This window comes from Xiphophorus hellerii, chromosome 15 (genome assembly GCF_003331165.1).
Source record: "Xiphophorus hellerii strain 12219 chromosome 15, Xiphophorus_hellerii-4.1, whole genome shotgun sequence".
Classification (NCBI taxonomy): Eukaryota; Metazoa; Chordata; class Actinopteri; order Cyprinodontiformes; family Poeciliidae; genus Xiphophorus; species Xiphophorus hellerii.
The window spans coordinates 18,572,489-18,591,990 of record NC_045686.1 but is presented as its reverse complement, the minus strand read 5'-3'; the positions used below and the strand labels follow the sequence as shown (position 1 = coordinate 18,591,990).

The window sequence follows — 19,502 nt, the reverse complement described above, 5'->3', positions numbered from 1 at the left end:
GCGTGATGGCCAGTGTTAGATGGGGAGTCGGATTCATTCTCTGAACTTCCAGTTCTGCTTGGTTTGTCTGTAGATAAAAACTCCACATTTACTTTCTATCTTCTGTTGCTGCCCATTTTCCTTTTTTTTCCTCCTTTTCTTATTTGCTCTTTTGTACTCTTCTTTCCTTTCTTTTCTTCCATGTGCCCTGCTTCCTGTTCGTCGTTGTGTGCGTTGTCCTTTACTTTATTCCATCTTCCCTTTTATCATTTTTTTGTCTGTTGTCTTTCCCTTTTTCCTTGTCTTTGTGCCCATCACTCCATTTTCGGAGAGTTCTTATGTCCTACTTTCCTTCTTTCTGGCTCCATTTTTCTTGCCATTCCCTGCCTTTTTCTTTCTTTCAGTCAGCTTGTCTGTTTTTCCTTACATTCTGTCTTCCTTCCTTTGTGTCCTTCCTTCTTTCTATCCTTCCTTTACTTCTTTGTATCCTTCTTTCTTTCCTTCCTTCCTTTCTCCTTTGTGTCTTCGTGGTTCTGTTTGGATCTTTCTGTTTAAAACTAGATTGTTCTGTTTTTCTTATGTCGTGTGTCCTTCCTTCCTTCTTTCTTTTTTCCTTCCTTCAGTCCTTCTTTGTATCCATTCTTGTTTGCATCCTTCTTCCTTGTATGTTTTTTGTCCTTTTCTGCCTTCTTTTCTTCCTTCCTTCCTTCCTTCCTTCCTTCCTTCCTTCCTTCCTTCCTTCCTTCCTTCCTTCCTTCCTTCCTTCCTTCCTTCCTTCCTTCCTTCCTTCCTTCCTTCCTTCCTTCCTTCCTTCCTTCCTTCCTCCCTCCCTCCCTCCCTCCCTCCCTCCCTCCCTCCCTCCCTCCCTCCCTCCCTCCCTCCCTCCCTCCCTCCCTCCCTCCCTCCCTCCCTCCCTTGTGTCCTAATGGATACCTTTTTTCTTTCCTTCCTTCCTTTTTTCTTTGTATTATTCCTTCTTGCATTTCTTCTGTCCTTTTGTCCTTCCTTCCTTCCTTCCTTCCTTATCGATCCGTTTAGATCCAGATTGTTTTTGTTTTCATTTTGTGCTGTGTGCTCACCATTGCTTTGAGGTGTAATTTCAGTCCCCCTGTGTGTCTTTGTACCTTACATGTGGATTGGGTGGAAGCTTGTGTGTAATTGAGAATGCAGTAAAAATTTTAGTGCAGCCACGTAAGTGCATTTTGATGTGAGTTTAAATAGTCAATGAAGGATGGACCTTTTCTATGAGTGCACCAAAAGTTCATGCGATTTTAATCCTCACTGACTGCAAAGAGAGGTTAAAAGGCTAAAAATGCAGCATGAAATATATCGCAGGCACAAACGCACTACTGAAATGCTGCAAAAGCTCATAGTGCAGTGCTTTGAATTCACCATGTTGGGCAGTGTAATGCACAACGGTGCCTTACAAAACGTTTGTTTTTGCTACTCTCCGCTTTTGTCAGGTTGAGCGGGTTTAGATTTTATCGGCTAGATTAAATTGAAATGGCGCATCATTGTAAATTAAAAACAAAACAACAAGGACAATGACTGTCGACATACAGCCAAAGTTACAGATTAACTCTTTGGGTCAAAGCGTATTCAGGCGTTAGAATGGCCCAGTCAAAGTTAAGGCCTAAATTCAGTGAAAATTAGAAGCAAAATGTGATTTGTAACAAGTGAGTACGCTCTTCTCTTCTGGTAGTAGATGTTTCGCTAACTTTTAGACCTACAGTTGTTTTATCTAAGTTTTCCAATATTTTTTCTTTTTCTTCTTAATGGACTGCAGATAAACAGCATGTAGTAATTTGGCACTATATAAATAAACTAAATTGAATCGTGCGAGGGCAAGAACCTTTATTTGTATACAAGTACACAGTTATCTTTTCTCAATTACTTGAAGGGATCATGATCATTTAGCACGTTATTGATTTTCGTATCGTCTGACTTGGATCATCCCACAATCCTCTGACAGGATCATAAAGGTTAGCACCTTATAGATTTATTGAGTCTGTCATGCTATGGGGCTGCGGATTTGTTTATTTATGTATGCGTATGTATGTGTCAAAGATGCAGTGTTGTGCTGCTGTTTTTGTTGTTAATGTAAAAGGAAAAAATTATCTTTTGTTTCTTTATCATTAGACTTTGATTTAAAAACTGTTCCCGGCCAAACTTCCTCCTAGTGTTTGTTTTATTCCAACTCTTTCTGCAGCTGCCCTTCACTCTGACTTTGATCCTTTGCTGTGCATCTCTCGGTGTGTGTGTGTGTGTGTGTGTGGGTGTGGGGGTGTGTGTGTGTGTGTGTGTGCGCATCCCGGAAAAAACAGCAAATGAAGTCAAATGCCTTGAAGCTTCACTGCGTTTAGCATTCGCGCTCGCTGTGACAGCTTTACGGCCTTTCCCAGAGAGCAGGGCTTGGTTTGCCCCTCCACTTAAAATCCCAAGCAACATCTGCCGTCATTAGTGTTATACATGCACACAGCTCCACCGCTGTCCCTGCTACTCATTATTTATTTCCCTTTGATGAAGAGGGCTAAATGTTGCACGTAACCGGGGTGACTGCTGATTTTACAGAGATCAAAAAATACCTATAAAGTATTTTACAGTCTTCATAAGACTTGGCACGGTCTTAAGTCTTAAATTCACATACCTAAGGCCTTAGAATGTCAAACATTTTTTTTTTTTTTTAAGAAAGTTGACCTTAAATAAGTTAGTCACAGGTAGGACTAATTAATCGTAAGCTTTGTATTTTCTTTTCTCACTGCAGTTTTCCGTCAGGCAAAAGGTTGAGTCACACACAGACGTCTTCATTGCTTTCTATGACTCGCTGCTAACATACCCTTGCTAGCTAGCGCTTTTCCGTCTATCATGGGCAAGTGCAAATTTATCACCAGTTGGCTGGACGAAGTTTGTACATTTCTTTTGAGATATAGTTCGTAGATTGCATTTACATTGGTCTTAAAAAGTTTTAAATTTGAGTTTGTGAAGCTAGTCCTGTCGCAATAAATTGATTGATAAGTTAAAACCAGCTCAATAATTTCCATTTGCATGATTTATCTTCTTCCTCTTTTTACCAAAAACTGTCCGGTGCTTTGGTCTCAACTAGAACTTTTTTGGAAGAACTATATTCATCATTCGTTTTATATGTTGTTTCTGTTGTTTTGTTTATTTATTTTAGATATTTAAAATGTCTTCCATTTAAAGTGTTAATTTTTTCTTCGAATTTAAAGATGTTAGGGCATTATTATATTACTTGAAAATGGTCTCAAAACAACACTTTTATTGTTTATGGCTATAACTTTATCCTGACATGCCTCTGTGAAATCTGCAAACTGATCTGAAACTGATGGAAAAACATAAAATAAAGAATTGCTATAACATTAAAGAAGGGTGCGAGCATTTGATTTAAGACTTGAATTTTGTTTGTTTTCCTCTTAGATCATCTGAAGAGGAAGATTTGCAGGCGGCCATCTTGGAAGCGCGGCATCATACGCAAGAAGAAAAATTACAAGAAAGGAACAGAGGAGGAGGAAGAGGAGGCGGAGGCGGAAGCCACCGTTCCCAGCGACTCGTGTTTGACACAGGACGAGGAATCGTCGTGTGACACTCCAGGTCCCCAAGCCAACGGGCATCATCCGCACGGCCCGTCCACAGAAGAGGAAAGCTCCAACGAACCCCCCATTGTGGCTGAAGGCAGAAAGGATGCAAAGCCCAAAGAGGAGGAGGCGACGGCGGCCAAAGAAGGACAAGCTGAGACCCCAGAGAAACGCACAGAACAACGCTGCCTCTGTGGCACTCCTCTGCCCAACTCGGACGAGGGTAGTCCGGCCAGGCGGGCCGACTTCCAGCCTTTGATGGAAACACTCAAGTCGTCGAATGCTCAGGTCCAGCCTAAACATGCGGAGGGTCTCCGGGTTTCACGAGTGGACTGCGTGAATGGGACGGAGTCGATGGACAGCGTAGACTTACATAGCCTCAAGAGGAGCAACGAGGCCGACACAAGGACTCCTCCGAGCTCGGCTGAAGGCTGTAATAAGCCAGAACAGGAAGAGCACAAAGACATAAATGTGAGTAAGCAAACTCAGGAGCAGCATCCCCTGGATGGCGACGCAGTTACACAGACTGTTGAGGAGGATCAAGGGAAAGAAGGTACGTGTGTTTCTCTTTTGCACAATTTCTTGTGCAGAGATTCTTTTTATCCTCACGGCTCCCGGCTTTCAGTCTGTATTTATGCAAGGTAATATTTAACGACTGCAACCGAAAAGCGTCTTTTCCGTTATATCCTATAAATCTGCCTTACTTCATACGCATCGTCCTTGCTTCATTTTTTTCATAGAACACATGTCAAACTCGAAGCCTGGGAGCCAAAAACAACCTGCCGTAACTTTTTATGTGGCCCCTTAGACTCCAGAGGGCCACAGAAATGGCACCAAAAATATAACAGATGTATGCTTAAATTAAATTATATTACATCAATCAAATCATAGCAGCTTTTGTCTGGATAGTGCCAAATTACTTTAACGTGAAAAGATGTTTAATGTTATTTAACTTTAAGAATCAGTGGTGACTTTTTATTAAAATTTTATATATATATAAAAAAAGACAGACAACTGCTGGCTGCCTTTAAAGTGTGCAATTTTACACACCACTGTTAAAAATAAATAAATAAAATAATAATTCAGAAGGGCACTTTTTATGTCCAGAGGTAAAAAGGGAGGTGCTCTACCACCACCTAGTGTCCATCTCATCTCTTGCGTACTGTTTTTTATTTACATTTTAACTGTATATTGACATGTTTTATCAATACTTTCTGCCGTGGAATCAGCTGCCCATTATTTATCGTCTATAATACTTCCGTGGAGGCGCATCACTTTCTTTCCATCTTTATTACATGGGGCTGATTTTTTAAAAATGTATAATTTTGAAACATTTTGTGAACCGAGTAGAAATCTTTCAGGCTACGTGTTCGAACATCGAACGGTCTCAGTCGAGAAACTCCAGAAGCCTTCCCATCTCCCACCTTTTGACCCTTTCGTATATTGAAACAAAAATCTAGTGTTTAAGTTAGAAAATGAACCGAAAGTTGTGTGTTTGGTTTTGGCCATGCAGTCTGCGATGTGCTAAGCTCAGGCCAGCTGTATGGCTGAGGGAATGCTGCTGATTAAATATGGTTAAGCCGTCATAGGATGGCACGATCACACAAGTGGATGAACAAACAAACTGTGGCTCCTGTCTCTGGAGATAATTTAGCTACTCCACCTCCACTCCCCACACAGACAGAACTTGGACATTTTATTATTATTTTTGTAATCAAAGTAACTTTTTTTTCCTCCAATTGTTATAAATGGGCAAGAAGAGAGTCAAAAGGTGAACAGCAGATTGTTTGTTCCATAAAATATGGTCCACTTTGTGCTTTTCAGTCTTTAACAGGACGATTAATTAGTTGTTTTGTTTGGCAACAATCAGCGCATAAATGTTTCTCCCATCAGTTCAGCATTGCTCTTGTTGCAGATGGTTCCCGAGAAAAGACGAGCAAGTGCAGCACGTCGGAGCCGCTGAAGTTATCAGCCGGGAGGATGGAGGAAGAGGCGGAACCGGCCCCTACTTATCCTCCGGTGGTGGTGGACCACCAGCGACTTCTGGTAACTATCTTCTCAGTCTTCCTGCTATAGGAGACGCAGGAGATGCATGAGTACACCAAATGAACGGAGGGAAAATTGAGAATCTAGTCGATTATGCGTCAAAAGCATTATATTTTCATTGTTTACAAGGCAAAATTGTGGAGACTTCAGTATGAAAGCTGACAATTGAAGTGATTTGTTGACTCTGCTGCAGGTGCTTGAGGTCGTTTCACCGCAGACGTTCCTCAGATTGTAATTTAACTGTAAATTCTTTGCTCTAACAGTTTAGTGGGATTAATAGATTTGTTTTTAAACAAAAACAAATCCTTCCTTTTTTAAAAAAATTTCATACCAAAGCACCTCTGTCTTCATTTTTTGTGAAATAGAATAAACATCACTTACTGTTGTTAGCATTGCAATGAATGGTATCAAAGGAAATGTAGCAAGGTTAAAGATCCTGTGGCTTTTGCAGATTTAATAATTGATGTATAATTAGAAATAAAAGAAAATCCCTGCAGGCACTCCAGGCTTGACTGTGCTGAAACATATACTAACCCCCTTATTTTACCTGTGGCATATATTATAAAGCTCTTGTCAATAGCTAGAAAAAATCCAGCCGAGACATTTTCACCTCCACACAACTTCCTAATCCTGTTTTCACATTACCTCAGAATTGAAAGAGAACTCTTTTCGCTCTTTATTAACTGTGAATTTTTATTCAGCGCTCAGAGTTGACTAACTCCAGAAGGAAATGGACTAATAATACACCACCATTAAACTCTCTAATTACATATATTCCAACAAAGAGAGTGGGGCTTATTTTGAGGATCTGAAAATTGTAAATCTGCGTTCATCATTAAACATGCACACACACACACACACACAGACACCCCTACATACACACATGAACAGAAGCTGACACCACAGAGAAAAGCAACAGCTGTGGGAAACACAATCAAATCCACTGACAGTGAAGTTCCCGGCTTATAACGGCAGTTTGACAGAACATTTTAGAGTTGATTATTTCTTTTTTTTTTTTTAGGCATCTCAACTTGTAACAGCAATCTGATGTTTTAATAACCTTGGTTAGACCAATGCTATTACCTGTTGTCAGGCTGGACCCTTACAGATCTTTTTCCATCTATAGTCAACACTTCGAATAACAACCTTTTGCTTCGGTCACAGCTGCGAGTTTGTTGGGGGAAAAATGTCTCTTACCAGCTTTCAACATCGAGAGATTAAAATCTTTCGAGCCCGGATTAGATGTAGAACAACCGTGAGCCTCAAATCTGGCGTCTTGCCACAGGTTCTCTGTTGGATTTAGGTTAGGATTTTGGCAGAAGGTTCGGACACGTGCATGTTTTGATCTAAGTTGTTGTCGTCGTCCTGCTGGAAAGCATTTTTTTTTTTTTTTTTGGTGAGTTTTACCGCCTTGAAATGGTCTTATTCAAGATTTGCTTTGTTTTTAGCACCATTCATATTCCAGCTCACTCTGACCAGCTTCCCTGTCCAGCTGAAAGAGTCCATCACTATGTCATTATGCTGCCACCACCACGTTTCGTGGTTTATATGGTGTGTTAAGCACCATTAGATTGTCTCCACATTGTTTTGCCTGTAAGTAGACCAGTCGCAACAACCAATAAACCAATTAGTCACATAATAAGTTACAGGGACCACTATAATTTCCATCTGCATAATTTATCGTTTTTTCTCCTTTTTGGAATGACAATTTGTTTACAGGCTTCAAAATCCATTTTATTTGTAGTTTCTGTTGTTTTGTTTACTTATTTTCCATATTCAAAATGTCTCCCAGTTCCAGTGTTACATGTTCAATAGAATTCAAAGTTTATTCATCTTTAGGAATGTGTTCTTGCATTATTATACCATTGCTGGTGCATTACTTGAAAATGGTCTCAAAACAACATTATTGTTTATCGCGAAAAAATTCTGGAACAATTTATCGTGACAGGCCTCCGTGTAAGTCAAAAAGTTCAGTCTGGTTCTTACCTACACCAGTCGTTGTCGTGTCAACAGGTTCTCCTGAGCTGTGGAAGACATTGTGGTTGTAACGTAAAAACATCAAAAGTATGGGAAGGCAATTTCAAAGCACTGTCAAGGAAATGTAAGCACTTTTGAACCCCCTCAAAGTGTATTTTGACTGTATTTTTCAGTTTTATTGCTGATTCTTACCTTGGTTTTGATGTGTTACAGGTGCGCTCATAAAGCGATAGTGCTCTTTAAAAGCTATTGATTGTAACTGAGTGATGCATCATAAATTTATCTTAGGGCAGGCCTGAAAAAACTGAGGTGTTGGACCTTACTACCGTGTATAAGCTAGTCATGGACATTTTACCAAGAACCTCAAATGTCTAGTTTTTTTTTTTCTTCAAAATGTCTTCAAAAAGAAAACTGGTATAATGTGTCCTTTAAGACCTAAAGAAATTGGGGTTTTTTTGGGGTTTTTTTTTTTAAAAAAGCTTTCAAAAACCAAATCCTCTGAATAAACTATAGATATGAAATAAGATCCACTTGAGGGTTAAATTTTAAACTAGCCATGAATTATGGAGCCTGCCCTCTCCTTTGTTCATTAATATTATAATAAGAACGGCGTGCGTCTTAAAACAGCCGCGCAAGCTTGAGAAGCACGAGAAAGGCGGAAGCATGAAAACATCACTGGGTTTGAAATGGAAATTCATGCATATGATTTATTGAGTCTTAAAACTGTTATACCACCAAGATTGTAGCTTTGTAAAGCTGCAGTCCAAACTCCACAGCTCCTTTTTGCTTGATTTCTAACCTGCTTCCATTCTGAGGCCTTGAAGGACGTAATAGAAGCAGATTGGACTTTGATTGCAGCCTGCAGTTTGAGGCGTAATTGTGCGATTCGTCGTTGGAATTCTCCTCCAACAATACCTATTGTTCAGGCGTTCTAAAAATCCACATTATTTGACAGTTTGAGTTATTTTCGCTGAATAACGGTCTTCATACTGCACGCTGTAGCGCTGCACCGGCAGACCGTAATCCAACAAATAAAATATTTACCTCGATGAATTATAGAAAAGACGAAATTCGAAAGTTACCTATTCCGTTTTGAATTTGTAAAAACAAATAAGGCTTCGGAAAGCAGGGGAAGGTGTCTCTAGTTAACGTCTGGATGTTTCTAGATTGTCTCTGTGGCGTCGGGTGTTGAATTTTAAACTCTACAAAACCCCCAGACAGAGGCTGCTTCATCCCAAGGGCAGAACACCAAAGCCTCACATGAGTGGGATTGTGTGTGCTGTCCAATCCAACAACGTTTGCACCGACTTCTATGTCGGTGAAACCAAACACCTGCACGGCACAGGAGGATGAGGCTCCTTGTGGTTAAAAACAGCAACTCCACATACATGCTCAGATATAACTAAATATAGCATGTGTTTTTAAACTGTAACTTTAAGGCACCTTTTAGGAAAAGGAGCAGAACAAAGTAAATGATGCCACTACAGGCCCACGTCCTGTTGGAAGGCCAGTTCTCACAAACGTTTTTTTTTTTTTGCGAAAACCGTTCATTAAGCTGTCATACCAAAAACGTCATGGCACTCATCTTAGAAACTTTTGGTACCTTTCAACTTTCAAAGTACCAGGCTGAACATGCCTGGTACTTTCTAGAAACTTCTAACAGCCTCTTTGCTTTATGAGAGCCAATTTGTCACCATCTCACTGATGCTGGAAATGATTAAAATGAGTCTCCTTCAGTCTGTAACAGCATCCGCTCTGAAGAGTACCGGGAGCACTTATTTCTGACGTATGCAGAGGATTTCATTTCTAGTTTTATGTTTGATTGCTTTTCTGTACATTTCTTCATAAAAGATGCTTTCAAAGAGAAGGTTAATTACGAAAGGAAGTAAAGAGTATCACTTTATTAGGTTTTTGAAATTTTTTTTTCCTCTTTTATATTTTGAGAAATGGGACTAAAGGTGAGGAAGATGGAGGAAGTAGACTCTTTGGGTGACCAACCTTGGCTTCGTGGTCCACTCCACATTTCTACCCTGCTGAACTCAACAGGAGAATAGATGCATACAATACATTGCAAAAACTCAGTCTTACTAGTTTTGGTACTGGGCAGATTATTTCACTTATAACTAGTACTTTTTCATCAAGAATACAGAATTATTGACTTAAAACAAACTTCTATTTCTTGCTGAAAAGTTATTTGTAAGTTAGTTTGGTCTCGTTTCAAGTATTCTAAAACATTTGCACTAGAATCTAGACAAAAATACTTGGTAAGATTTTATTCCCCCCCCCCAGTATAAGCTTATCCTGTCGTTTTCCATTCATCCCGCGTTGATGCCAGCGTCTGTCAAAACCTCATCTAGCGTTAAACCATCGACTTTCTTGAATTTAGCAGGGACCCAATTACCAAAGCGGGCCATTTTCACCACTCCCCATCTGCAGGTGTTGTTCTTGTGAGAAATGCAAAGCAAACAAGGCCATGACTCAAACATGAGCAACTGTCGGCTCCGCCAGATCTGCCTCCCTCGTGGCCGGGAGACATTGATGTCGCGGGGAGCGTCTCGGCTGGTACTTTGCACTGTCACGCTAGGGTCCCACCTAATACCCCAAGTGTAAATTGGAGCCTCGGCTCAGCGGGCTCCCCTGACAGCACTTCCCACTGATCAGATGTGGGGGATAGTTTTTGAGAGCTCTGTGTAGTGTAATTGGTGTAAAAGAAGTGTTCCTCTGACATGTGCTTAGTCCACTCCTGCATGCTCCGAAGTGACATCCAGCTATCAAGCCATTATCTAGTGGCTTTTTACACATGTCCTGCAAGGAAGACGAGGGGCGGGGACTGTGTGTGGGGGGCAGTGGGGCGCGCAGCTAGTCTCACGGAGACTGAATTTATCTTTCAATCTGATTGACAGGCTTTTTAGTCGGCTTAATCTTTGTTCTTCAACCGGCCGCCCCTATGAGCAGCCACACACACCACTAATCTGGAGGCTTATTTGTTAGCATGGGAGAAGAGGGGATCTATCTTAAAGAAGCAGATTGTGAATAGTGTGGACTGTGAATAATTGCTTTTTTCTTCCCGGGCTTATGGAACAAATTGAATTTCCGGTGCACAGGATGAGAGTCACCGTTTAAGCAGATTTTTTATTTATTTTTTTTGGCAGGACCGGAGCTGGCGCCGTGCCTGATTTGTGTTGGGGCCTGCAGTGGGAGGCACGCTGTTCCTTTTCTCCTCAGTTGTATTCATTGATTGTGGAGGGCTCATTATTCCTGACTTTTAACTAGATTCAAGAGACTCTGAAATACAGTAGAAAAGAGAGAGAGAGAGAGAAAAAAATCTGACTCCTGGCACTTTTTCCACATTTGTCACATTACAGCCACATACTTAGTTTTTTTTTTTATCTCAAGTGCAAAATTTATATATTTTTTGCACAGTTTTGACCTAATTACTGCTCTGAGGAAGTGATTCTTCCAACAAATGAACTTTTTTAAGTCTGTACACTCCAGATGACAATTAAACGATCGCTGATTTAGCTAAAGATTATTTCAATAGTTGATTCATCACGATTACTACTAGTAGAGGTTAGTTTAACAGACCTCACCATGAATTGCTGTTGGACAGTGAGGGCCTTGTTCCATCGTGGCGCCATTATTTACTCTCATTGGTCAGTAAAATCAAGTTTTTGTTTGCTGCCAGTTTCACTGAAATGACGCTTGATGCTGATGATGCTGTCTGGATCAAAATGAATTCCTCAGCATGAATAAATGGATCCCGCTGCTTGTTTCTCTCCCTCCTCAAACCGTCTCTCATTCTCAGCTGTTTTCTTTCATCGAGATTCAGACACTTGTCCACAGATGGGCCCGGAGAAGTGGTGCTGAGGATTGCAGATGAGAACTCAGAAACAAGATATCCAATCTGGGACTTGCTTTTTTTATTTATTTATTTATTTTATTTTTTTGGCTGCGTTTTACCCAAGAACACACACACAGATTATGGTGCTTTTATGCAACAACAAAAAAAGCTGGTGTTCCTGGTGGCTGGAACAGTGTGAAGTCTTTTGGCTTAATGCGTAGCGTTTAAAAGCATGTCAGGATTTCCTGTTTTAGAGAAGCCTGTCAGCAAAAAAATAAAAATAAAAGAGGAGCTATTTCAGTTTGCCATCTTGTTTCATTTTTAGCTCTAATGACAGCAGGGGCCCCTCTGGCAAAGTGGCCAAGCCACATGTCTGTTCAAAAGAAAACAGCATAATAGCAGTGCTGGTCTGCGGCTTGGTTGTCAATAAAATAGCATTTGAAGTGCATCTTTTCATTACATTCATTCTGCTTGATGTTGTTGACAGTGCTGCTATTTACATACTGATTTGGTCACATAGCTGCGGCCCCCCTGGCCTTATGTGTGACGGCCAGGTGTGTCAACACCTTTCAATGTAATCGTAGCAATCTTTTATTGCTGCCATTTTTTGTTTCGCTGTACTTTCTCCAAACCTGCAGTTTGACTTATTATACCCTTTCGCAACACTTGCGCCTCTTGAAACTTATTCCGCCTTCTCCCTGTGTAATCTTAAGATCTGGGACTACTGATTAGTCGCACAGTTCATGAAAATGGCATTTTGAACGCTTGGCTTCTCTTTAAGCCGACCCCATGTTGACGAACAGTCAGTGTGCAGTTGCTCAGCGTGGAAGTAAACGCTTTGTAAACCAATCAGGCTGAGAGAAAGGTAGAGTGGGAGGCTGGGGGAAAGCAGCGTTGTCAACTTGCTTTCACGTTTAATGCATAAACAGCAGACTGAAGGGTTGGAGGCATTATTGCCTTGCAGTTATTACTTTCAGACCTATGTTGTCTTGATCATTTAGCATATTAAGCTTTGTATTTTGATAAGGTTTGAGAAAGTAGATCCTATCAATGAAACTCAAAAGTCATTATCTGCCGATCCACAGAATATAGTTGTCTCTTCAGGTGAGGGCTTTCAAATGTTAGGTATTTATTGGTTTATTTATTGTTCACCTTTTCAGTCAGTCATTTATACATTTTTTGATCTACAAGTTTTGTGTTTTCAACCTCCATTGGTTGGAATTTAGTGCCACGCCTTCTATTTATGTTGGTGTGTATTTATTGTGACTTGCTGTTGAAAGTAAAAGGTCTGATCTCTTCCAAGCCAGTGAATGCACCATACCGAAGCTCCATCAGGTCGGTGTAAGAAACACCTTTTAATGTAGTTGCTGTTACTGAAACTAACTAAGCTGACTAAAACGCTTTGCTGACATGCAAAGCGTTTTAGTCAGAGAAAGCTGACTTTTAGGATGTTATTTAAGAGGAAACTGCTGTTCAATGAGCCAGTGAGGGAGTGAATGATGTACAACAAACCTGATGCTATATTATTGTTTCTATCTCCTTGGGAACATGGTGGATTTGGAAAAATGTCCCTCTTGGAAAGCTGACAGACCAGAATCTACATTCCCTTAGGGAAAGACTTGGAACTTCTGTTTCAGCAAGTCTAGCCTCACTAATCATTGGGGGATGATGCTAAAGTCAAACTAAAATGTTAAATCTAATTATTTTAACTTTGTTCTTAAAGGGTCAAATCCCATTGTACGGATATTTTCTCACACACCGTGTGATGTTACCTCTGCTCTTTATGCCAGGAGGGCAAAAATAAATTTTTTTGAATGCTCTTCTATCTTCTTGCAGTAAGAGATTTGATACCCACATCTGTTGGGCCAAAAATTTTTATCCATGTGTTTATGTGACTATTAAACATTTACCTCCAGTACTTTTAAGCCTTTCTGCTGAGTTTGATGTCTCCAGCCTTTTCATTCTGTTAGCATTTTATATACATATATATATATATATATATATATATATATATATATATATATATATATATATATATATATATATATATATATATGGAATTTATATATGTATATATAAATTCCAGGAGCATATTCTCGTAATACATGGGCTGTCTGCTAGCCTTATTGCATCGTCAGCATGATTCAAAACAACACTTTTCACACCGCGGCACACACAAATATTACACAGATTACATTCCACATGCGAGAAGCAAAACGGAACCACGTTCTTCTTTAACTGATGATATTGGATCTCTTGATATCTTTAAAATTACATGTTCCCACATCCATCTAAGGAAAAATCTTGTTGCTTCCATGGCTTATTTGTATTCTTTATTACATTCTTTTAGAAGACCAAAACAGTTTGTGGCTCTCGCTATTTTTTCTCTCTCTCTCTCTACGACTATATTTGAGCCATCGCTCTAACCATATTTGATTTGTAGAACTTAACCTTCCATAAATGCGTAAGGGTGTAAACGTACTGAGCTCCCCTTTATTTAATTATGACTATGTGCTAAGCTGGATAGATGGATAAACTTTATCAGTCAGCTTAGTTCTCCAGGCAGGGTCTTCTCGCTAAATCTAATTTTCAAATGCGCCAGGAAAAGCACTTATTAAACTCGGATTGACTTCTAGATTATTTCTTTAGGAAATAATGTAGAAGGATTCGATCCATCCGATCCCCAGGAAACCCGCTGAAAGTCTCAGAGCTCCGTATTGATCAAAAGTTACTCCTTTATTGATCTTTGCGCGGCGGTGACTATGATAACATTTCGATTTATTATTTAATTCCATATATTTTCATTTGACCTTTTTTTTTATTTCACTCGAGTTCCACCACTTAAATTTTTTTTAGCATCTCACTGAAGACACTGAAGTCTAAAGCTACAGGTTCAGTAGGATTTTTTTTTTGTTTTTCTTTTTGAAAAAAAAAAGGTACATTGAAATTACTGTAATAAAATAACAGTTGTATGTAAAGAAAATAAATTGAAATGAGGCAAGAAAAAGAACAACAATAGATTATATTTACGCATTCAAAGAAGTGGGTAGATGTATAAACTTATTTTTAAATCCAATGTCTTCCAGCAGTAGCATCATCCAGTCAATTAGTCATCATGTTAACTTGGTTATATTTTATCTTGGTTACTAGTTTCTAGAGCTGCTTCCTCCAGGACATGTCTGGCTTTATTGAATATACACCGTGTTCCAAATTATTATGCAAATTGGATTTAAGTGTCATAAAGATAAAATTCTTTGTTGTGCTATTAAATTTATAGATGATATTGTGTGTCAGGGCTCTTTGAATCACTATAATTAATTTCAGAGAGGTGGTTGATTACTTTGTCTGGTGAGCTCAATTAAAGAAAATCTACTTAAGAAGGATGTTCCACATTATTAAACAGGCCACAGGTTTCAAGCAATATGGGAAAAAGAAAGAATCTCTGCTGATGAAAATCATCAGATAGTGTAGTGCCGTATGACAAGGTATGAAAACATTAGATATTTGACGAAAACTGAAGCTTTATCATACTGCGAAGAGATTTGTGGCTGATTCAGAACAAAGATGGGTTTGTACAGATAAAGGCAAAATGAGGAAGGTTTCTGTTAGACAAATTCATCGGATTAAGAGAGCAGCTGTTAAAATGCCTTTACAAAGCAGCAAACAGTTGTTTGAAGCTGCTTGGAACCTCAAGGTGGAGGATCCTCCAGAGGCTTGTGGTGCATGAACCTACTATTGGGGCCCCTAATCAGAGCTCACAAGCAGAAACGGTTAATTTTCAAACAGACTTGTTCACTGATGACTGCTGTGCAACCCTGGATGGTCCAGATGGACGCAGTAGTGGATTGGTGGTGGATGACCACCACATCCCAACACGGCTGTGATGTCAGCAAGGAGGTGGTGGAGTCATGCTTTGGGCCAAAGTCATGGGGAGAGAATCATTGGTCGGCCCCTTCAGAGTCCCTGAAGGTGTGAAAATGACCTCAGCAAAGTATATGGATTTTCTGACTGATCACTTTCTTTCATGGTTCAAAAAAAAGAGCCGTACCTTCAGTAGCAAAATCATCTTCATGCATGACAATGCACCATCTCATGCTGCAAGGAATACCACTGTGTCATTGGCTGCTATGGGCATAAAAGGGGAGAAACTCATGGTGTGGTCACCATCCTCCTCTGACCTCTGACCTCAACCCTGTTGAGAACCTTTGGAGTTTCCTCAAGCAGAAGATCTGAGGGTGGAATGCAGTTCATATCAAAACAAAACATTACAGTAATTATTACTTTAGTTACTAATACACATCTCCCTGCATAATTTATTATAAAAACCTTTTAATAAAGACTTGTTCAAAATTAATCCAAACCTCTGAATAGCTGTTGAGATAAAAAAAAAAAAAAAAAAACTCCTTTATTTGTATTTTATGACCAGGTCCACTGAAAAAGGTACTATTTTCTCCCATGACTTCTTTTTCTTTTTTTTGTCGCAAATCGCCCCCCATCACGTACCACCTCCGGCCTCGTAGGCTCCGCTGGTTTTTATAGCAACAAACAAACCGGAATCATTTATAATTCATTTATTTGGTTGTGCCTCACTTGGAAAAAGAAAGGAAAACAGGAAGGAGGAGTGGAATTGTGCTCTCCGAGGCAGATATCGAAGGCTTAGTGGTGTCCCTGGTGACAGGAACTGTTGGGTTTCAAGCCCCCTACTGCCTGCGAACCCTTTTCTCTCAGTCAGCGCCGAGGAAGACTCCCCAGCTCTTACACACACAAGTCGTGTCGGTGGAGCCAGAAACGCGTTCATTGATCAAAGTAGACCCTCTACTACATCACAGCCGGCTACTGTCTTCATGCATGATTGTTCACAGCTTGTTTGTTTAACAGAAGCTTTGTGTGCAACGCGATAAAACTTAGACAGCATCACAGCAGCGCTTTACACATTTCACAAGAGTAAATCGCTGTCTCTTCTCAAAGCCATAAAGTTGTGAATTTATGAAACGCATTTTATTGGGGAAAGTGAGACAAGTTTACCCTGCTGCAGCAAAGTAGCGGAGTTCAGTTGTGACACTGCTATGCACTTCTCTGAATGTCTTCACACTTTGCCACGTTTCAACACCAAACTAAACCATATTTAACAGGATTATGTGTGATCAACCAATATAAACTAATGCAGCTTTGTGAAGTGGAAGCAAAACAAGCGAGAGCTTTCAACATTTTTACAAGTGAAAATATTAAATGTAAAATTACCTGTTTTGAGATTCGCGTTAATGTTATTTCCGCATCAAAAACACACCTGGAGTGTTGCTTTGATTCTTCCATGCATGTTTGGAAAATCGCCCATGGCAACGATTGGGAGACGCCTAACCTTGCTCTCAAAAAGCGCCACCTATTTCCACAAACCTCGCCCTGGGAGGTTTACTCTCCAGCCGAGCTTCCTAAGAACGGTTATAAGTGGTTTAATGGGAATGGATCGTCGTGATGAATTGCTGAAGGAGCAGGAGCTTCTTAAAGAGACGGAGGGCAATTTCAAGGCATCAAAATGTGAAATCAAATATCAAGTAAAAATGCATGTTTGTTAGGAAAAAAGTTTATTCACTTATATGCTATTCATTATTTATTTATTGTAAATGAGTAATTAATGAAAACCCATTAAAAGTACCCTGGCCCTAAATACTCCAAGGCCTACTGTGTAAAAAGTCACATTTTGTGCATTTTTATACTCCCTTTTGGGTCTCTACTGCATCTAAAAACAGCCAAAGCACTTTAAAGAAAACCAGCCGGTTTTAAGGGATAAGTTAAACTTTTTGGTGTCTGGAAAATGAGCCATTTCAAAAACCTTCCAATTAAGTTGGATTCAACAGTCACGACACTGTATGTAGGCGTGCACTCACAAACGTACACACATTTATGCACCGATACACAGATTGGTAGGCAATTTGGAGATAATTGCCTACCAAGGGACACACCAACATGTGGCAGGAGGAAGCTGGAATCAAACTTACAACCTTCCAATCACAAGATGACAACTCTACCACAGTCACAGAGCCACAGTCGCCCAATGGCCACTGGAAATGACAACCTTTTGCTGCATTCTTGTTGGCTGTGCAGGAGGCTCAACTTCTGCTTTTCAAAAATGTGCGGTTGTGTAATTGTGCATCTGTTTGCACCTATTTTCACATGTGAGTGTAAACGTTGAGCTTGGGGGGGAATAACCAGCAGCTTATTTGGACTTAAAGTGACAGGAGACTGAAATCTCATTATCTAAGAATGATTTTGTGCAATTTAATGAACATGTTTTGTATAGGCCACAAGATTATCCTATTTTTTCAAAGGAGCATAATACCTCACCTTTAAAATGTGTGTTTGTAACATGACAAAATGTGAAATAATGTAATAAGTAGGGATACTCTTGTAAGGCACTATAGCTCCATATATCACCATCCTGACTTGTTCTCTTCCGGCAGAAGCATCCCACACCCTCTATCTGTGGTCTCAAGACACTTGAGAATAGAGATGTAAAGAAAGATGGGGAGAGGACAATAGTGCAGGGAGTTTAGAGGGCTAAGGTTAAATGGCCCATGTCAGTAGTAGTCTTTAATGCAAGGGATTACTGGCTTTTTGTGTGCTGCGAGCTCACTCAGTCACTGAGCCTGTGTAAGACACACTCGCACACCATTTACCACACACTGACGGCGGCATCCCGATCGAGCCGACAAAAAGGGCCGGGAAGTAAACTGCTGCAATCAGCTTTGCGTGAGGCAGAGAAGAAAGCGAGGGGACGGACAGGGGAGGAGGAAAAGAAAAATGTGGAACATGAAAAGAGAGAAAAGACAAACATGCTGGAAGCAGAGGTTTTTGTTGTTCAAAAGTGTTAAAATGGGGCTGACAATGAGGTGAGGAGAGGCTCTGTTACACACTGAGTATAGCTTCAGGTTAGGACTTGCATTACAGAGGAAAGAAAAAAGGTGTTCTCTCTGTCATACTGAAGCGTGATGGAAATGGAAAGGAATGCTGCAGAAAGGCAACCAAGGGAAGGCTGGAAAATTACGTTCCCGTTCTCATGTTTGCGCGATGGGTCGAAATGTTGCTGATTGGAGCTTTTTAGGCGTGGCTATTTAAAGCGGCGTCTCACAGCGATCTTTTATCTCTGAGCTGTGTTAAATTCATCCAAGCAAAGAAACGATTTGATACTGAAGCACAAAACAGACACCAGCAGAACATATTCAGTGTCTAATGATTAAGATTTATTTATGTTTGTTGTGATTGTCCAAGAAGGAGTGTGTGTTTTATGTATAGCTACTATTTAGATTTACTAGAATGACCAATTGGAGGTTTTCCGGTTAAAATCTTATCCTACCATGCTGCACGTGCGAGTGTTTGAAAGGTATTCAAGTCAAAGATACTTTATGAATCACAGGGGGAAATTAAATGTTTTCTTCAGAGTTTTGTAGATGCTTACGGTGGTATGCAGGAAGAATTTCCTGTAGCAGTCTGTGTTACAACATATCTTGAAAAGCGTGTGGCTGAAGACTGTTTTATAACAGTCTCATGAAGGGGCTTGTCAGAGTTGTTCATCATTTCCGTTGTTTTTATGAAGAACTCTTCAGGAATTAAGTTTATAAATGTGTGTATCCAGTCCTGTCTCCTCGCTATTGGGTTTAAAAGGAGAACAAATTTTTCTTCCTACTTGATAATAATCAATGTTTTAGATGTGTCTAGTCTAAAATTGAAGTAAATCATGCATATATGGGGTACAACACACCAATATAAAGACTTAAGTTTTCTTTTTTTGTTCTTGTTTGTAACTTTTTAACTACTGAATAATGACCTAATCTGGTTGGTGTGTGTTGTATACAGAAAGACTGGCTTTATTTGCTTAGAGTTAAATACTAACATTAAAAATAATTTCACAGATGTTCATCCAGTTTGAGCTAATTGGGGCCCAACAATCGAAAAGTCAGATTAAATCCCAATGTTTATTTCTGATTTAATAATAGCAGAAGAGCAAAAATGGATGGAGTGTATGATTTAATTAATTTGGCGTGAAATTTCTGAAAAACAGAAGGCAGGAC

General features: G+C 39.8%; 1 protein-coding gene across 1 annotated transcript in view; it reads left to right on the top strand.

Moving 5' to 3' along the window:
- The window catches only part of atad2b (ATPase family AAA domain containing 2B), an 86,274-nt gene that overhangs the window by 51,228 nt on the left and 15,544 nt on the right, over nucleotides 1-19,502 (top strand). The window contains exons 25-26 of the mRNA XM_032584679.1: nucleotides 3,415-4,125; nucleotides 5,488-5,618. Of these exons, the coding sequence (XP_032440570.1) occupies nucleotides 3,415-4,125; nucleotides 5,488-5,618 (842 nt within the window). The remainder of the gene's footprint in view (nucleotides 1-3,414; nucleotides 4,126-5,487; nucleotides 5,619-19,502) is intronic.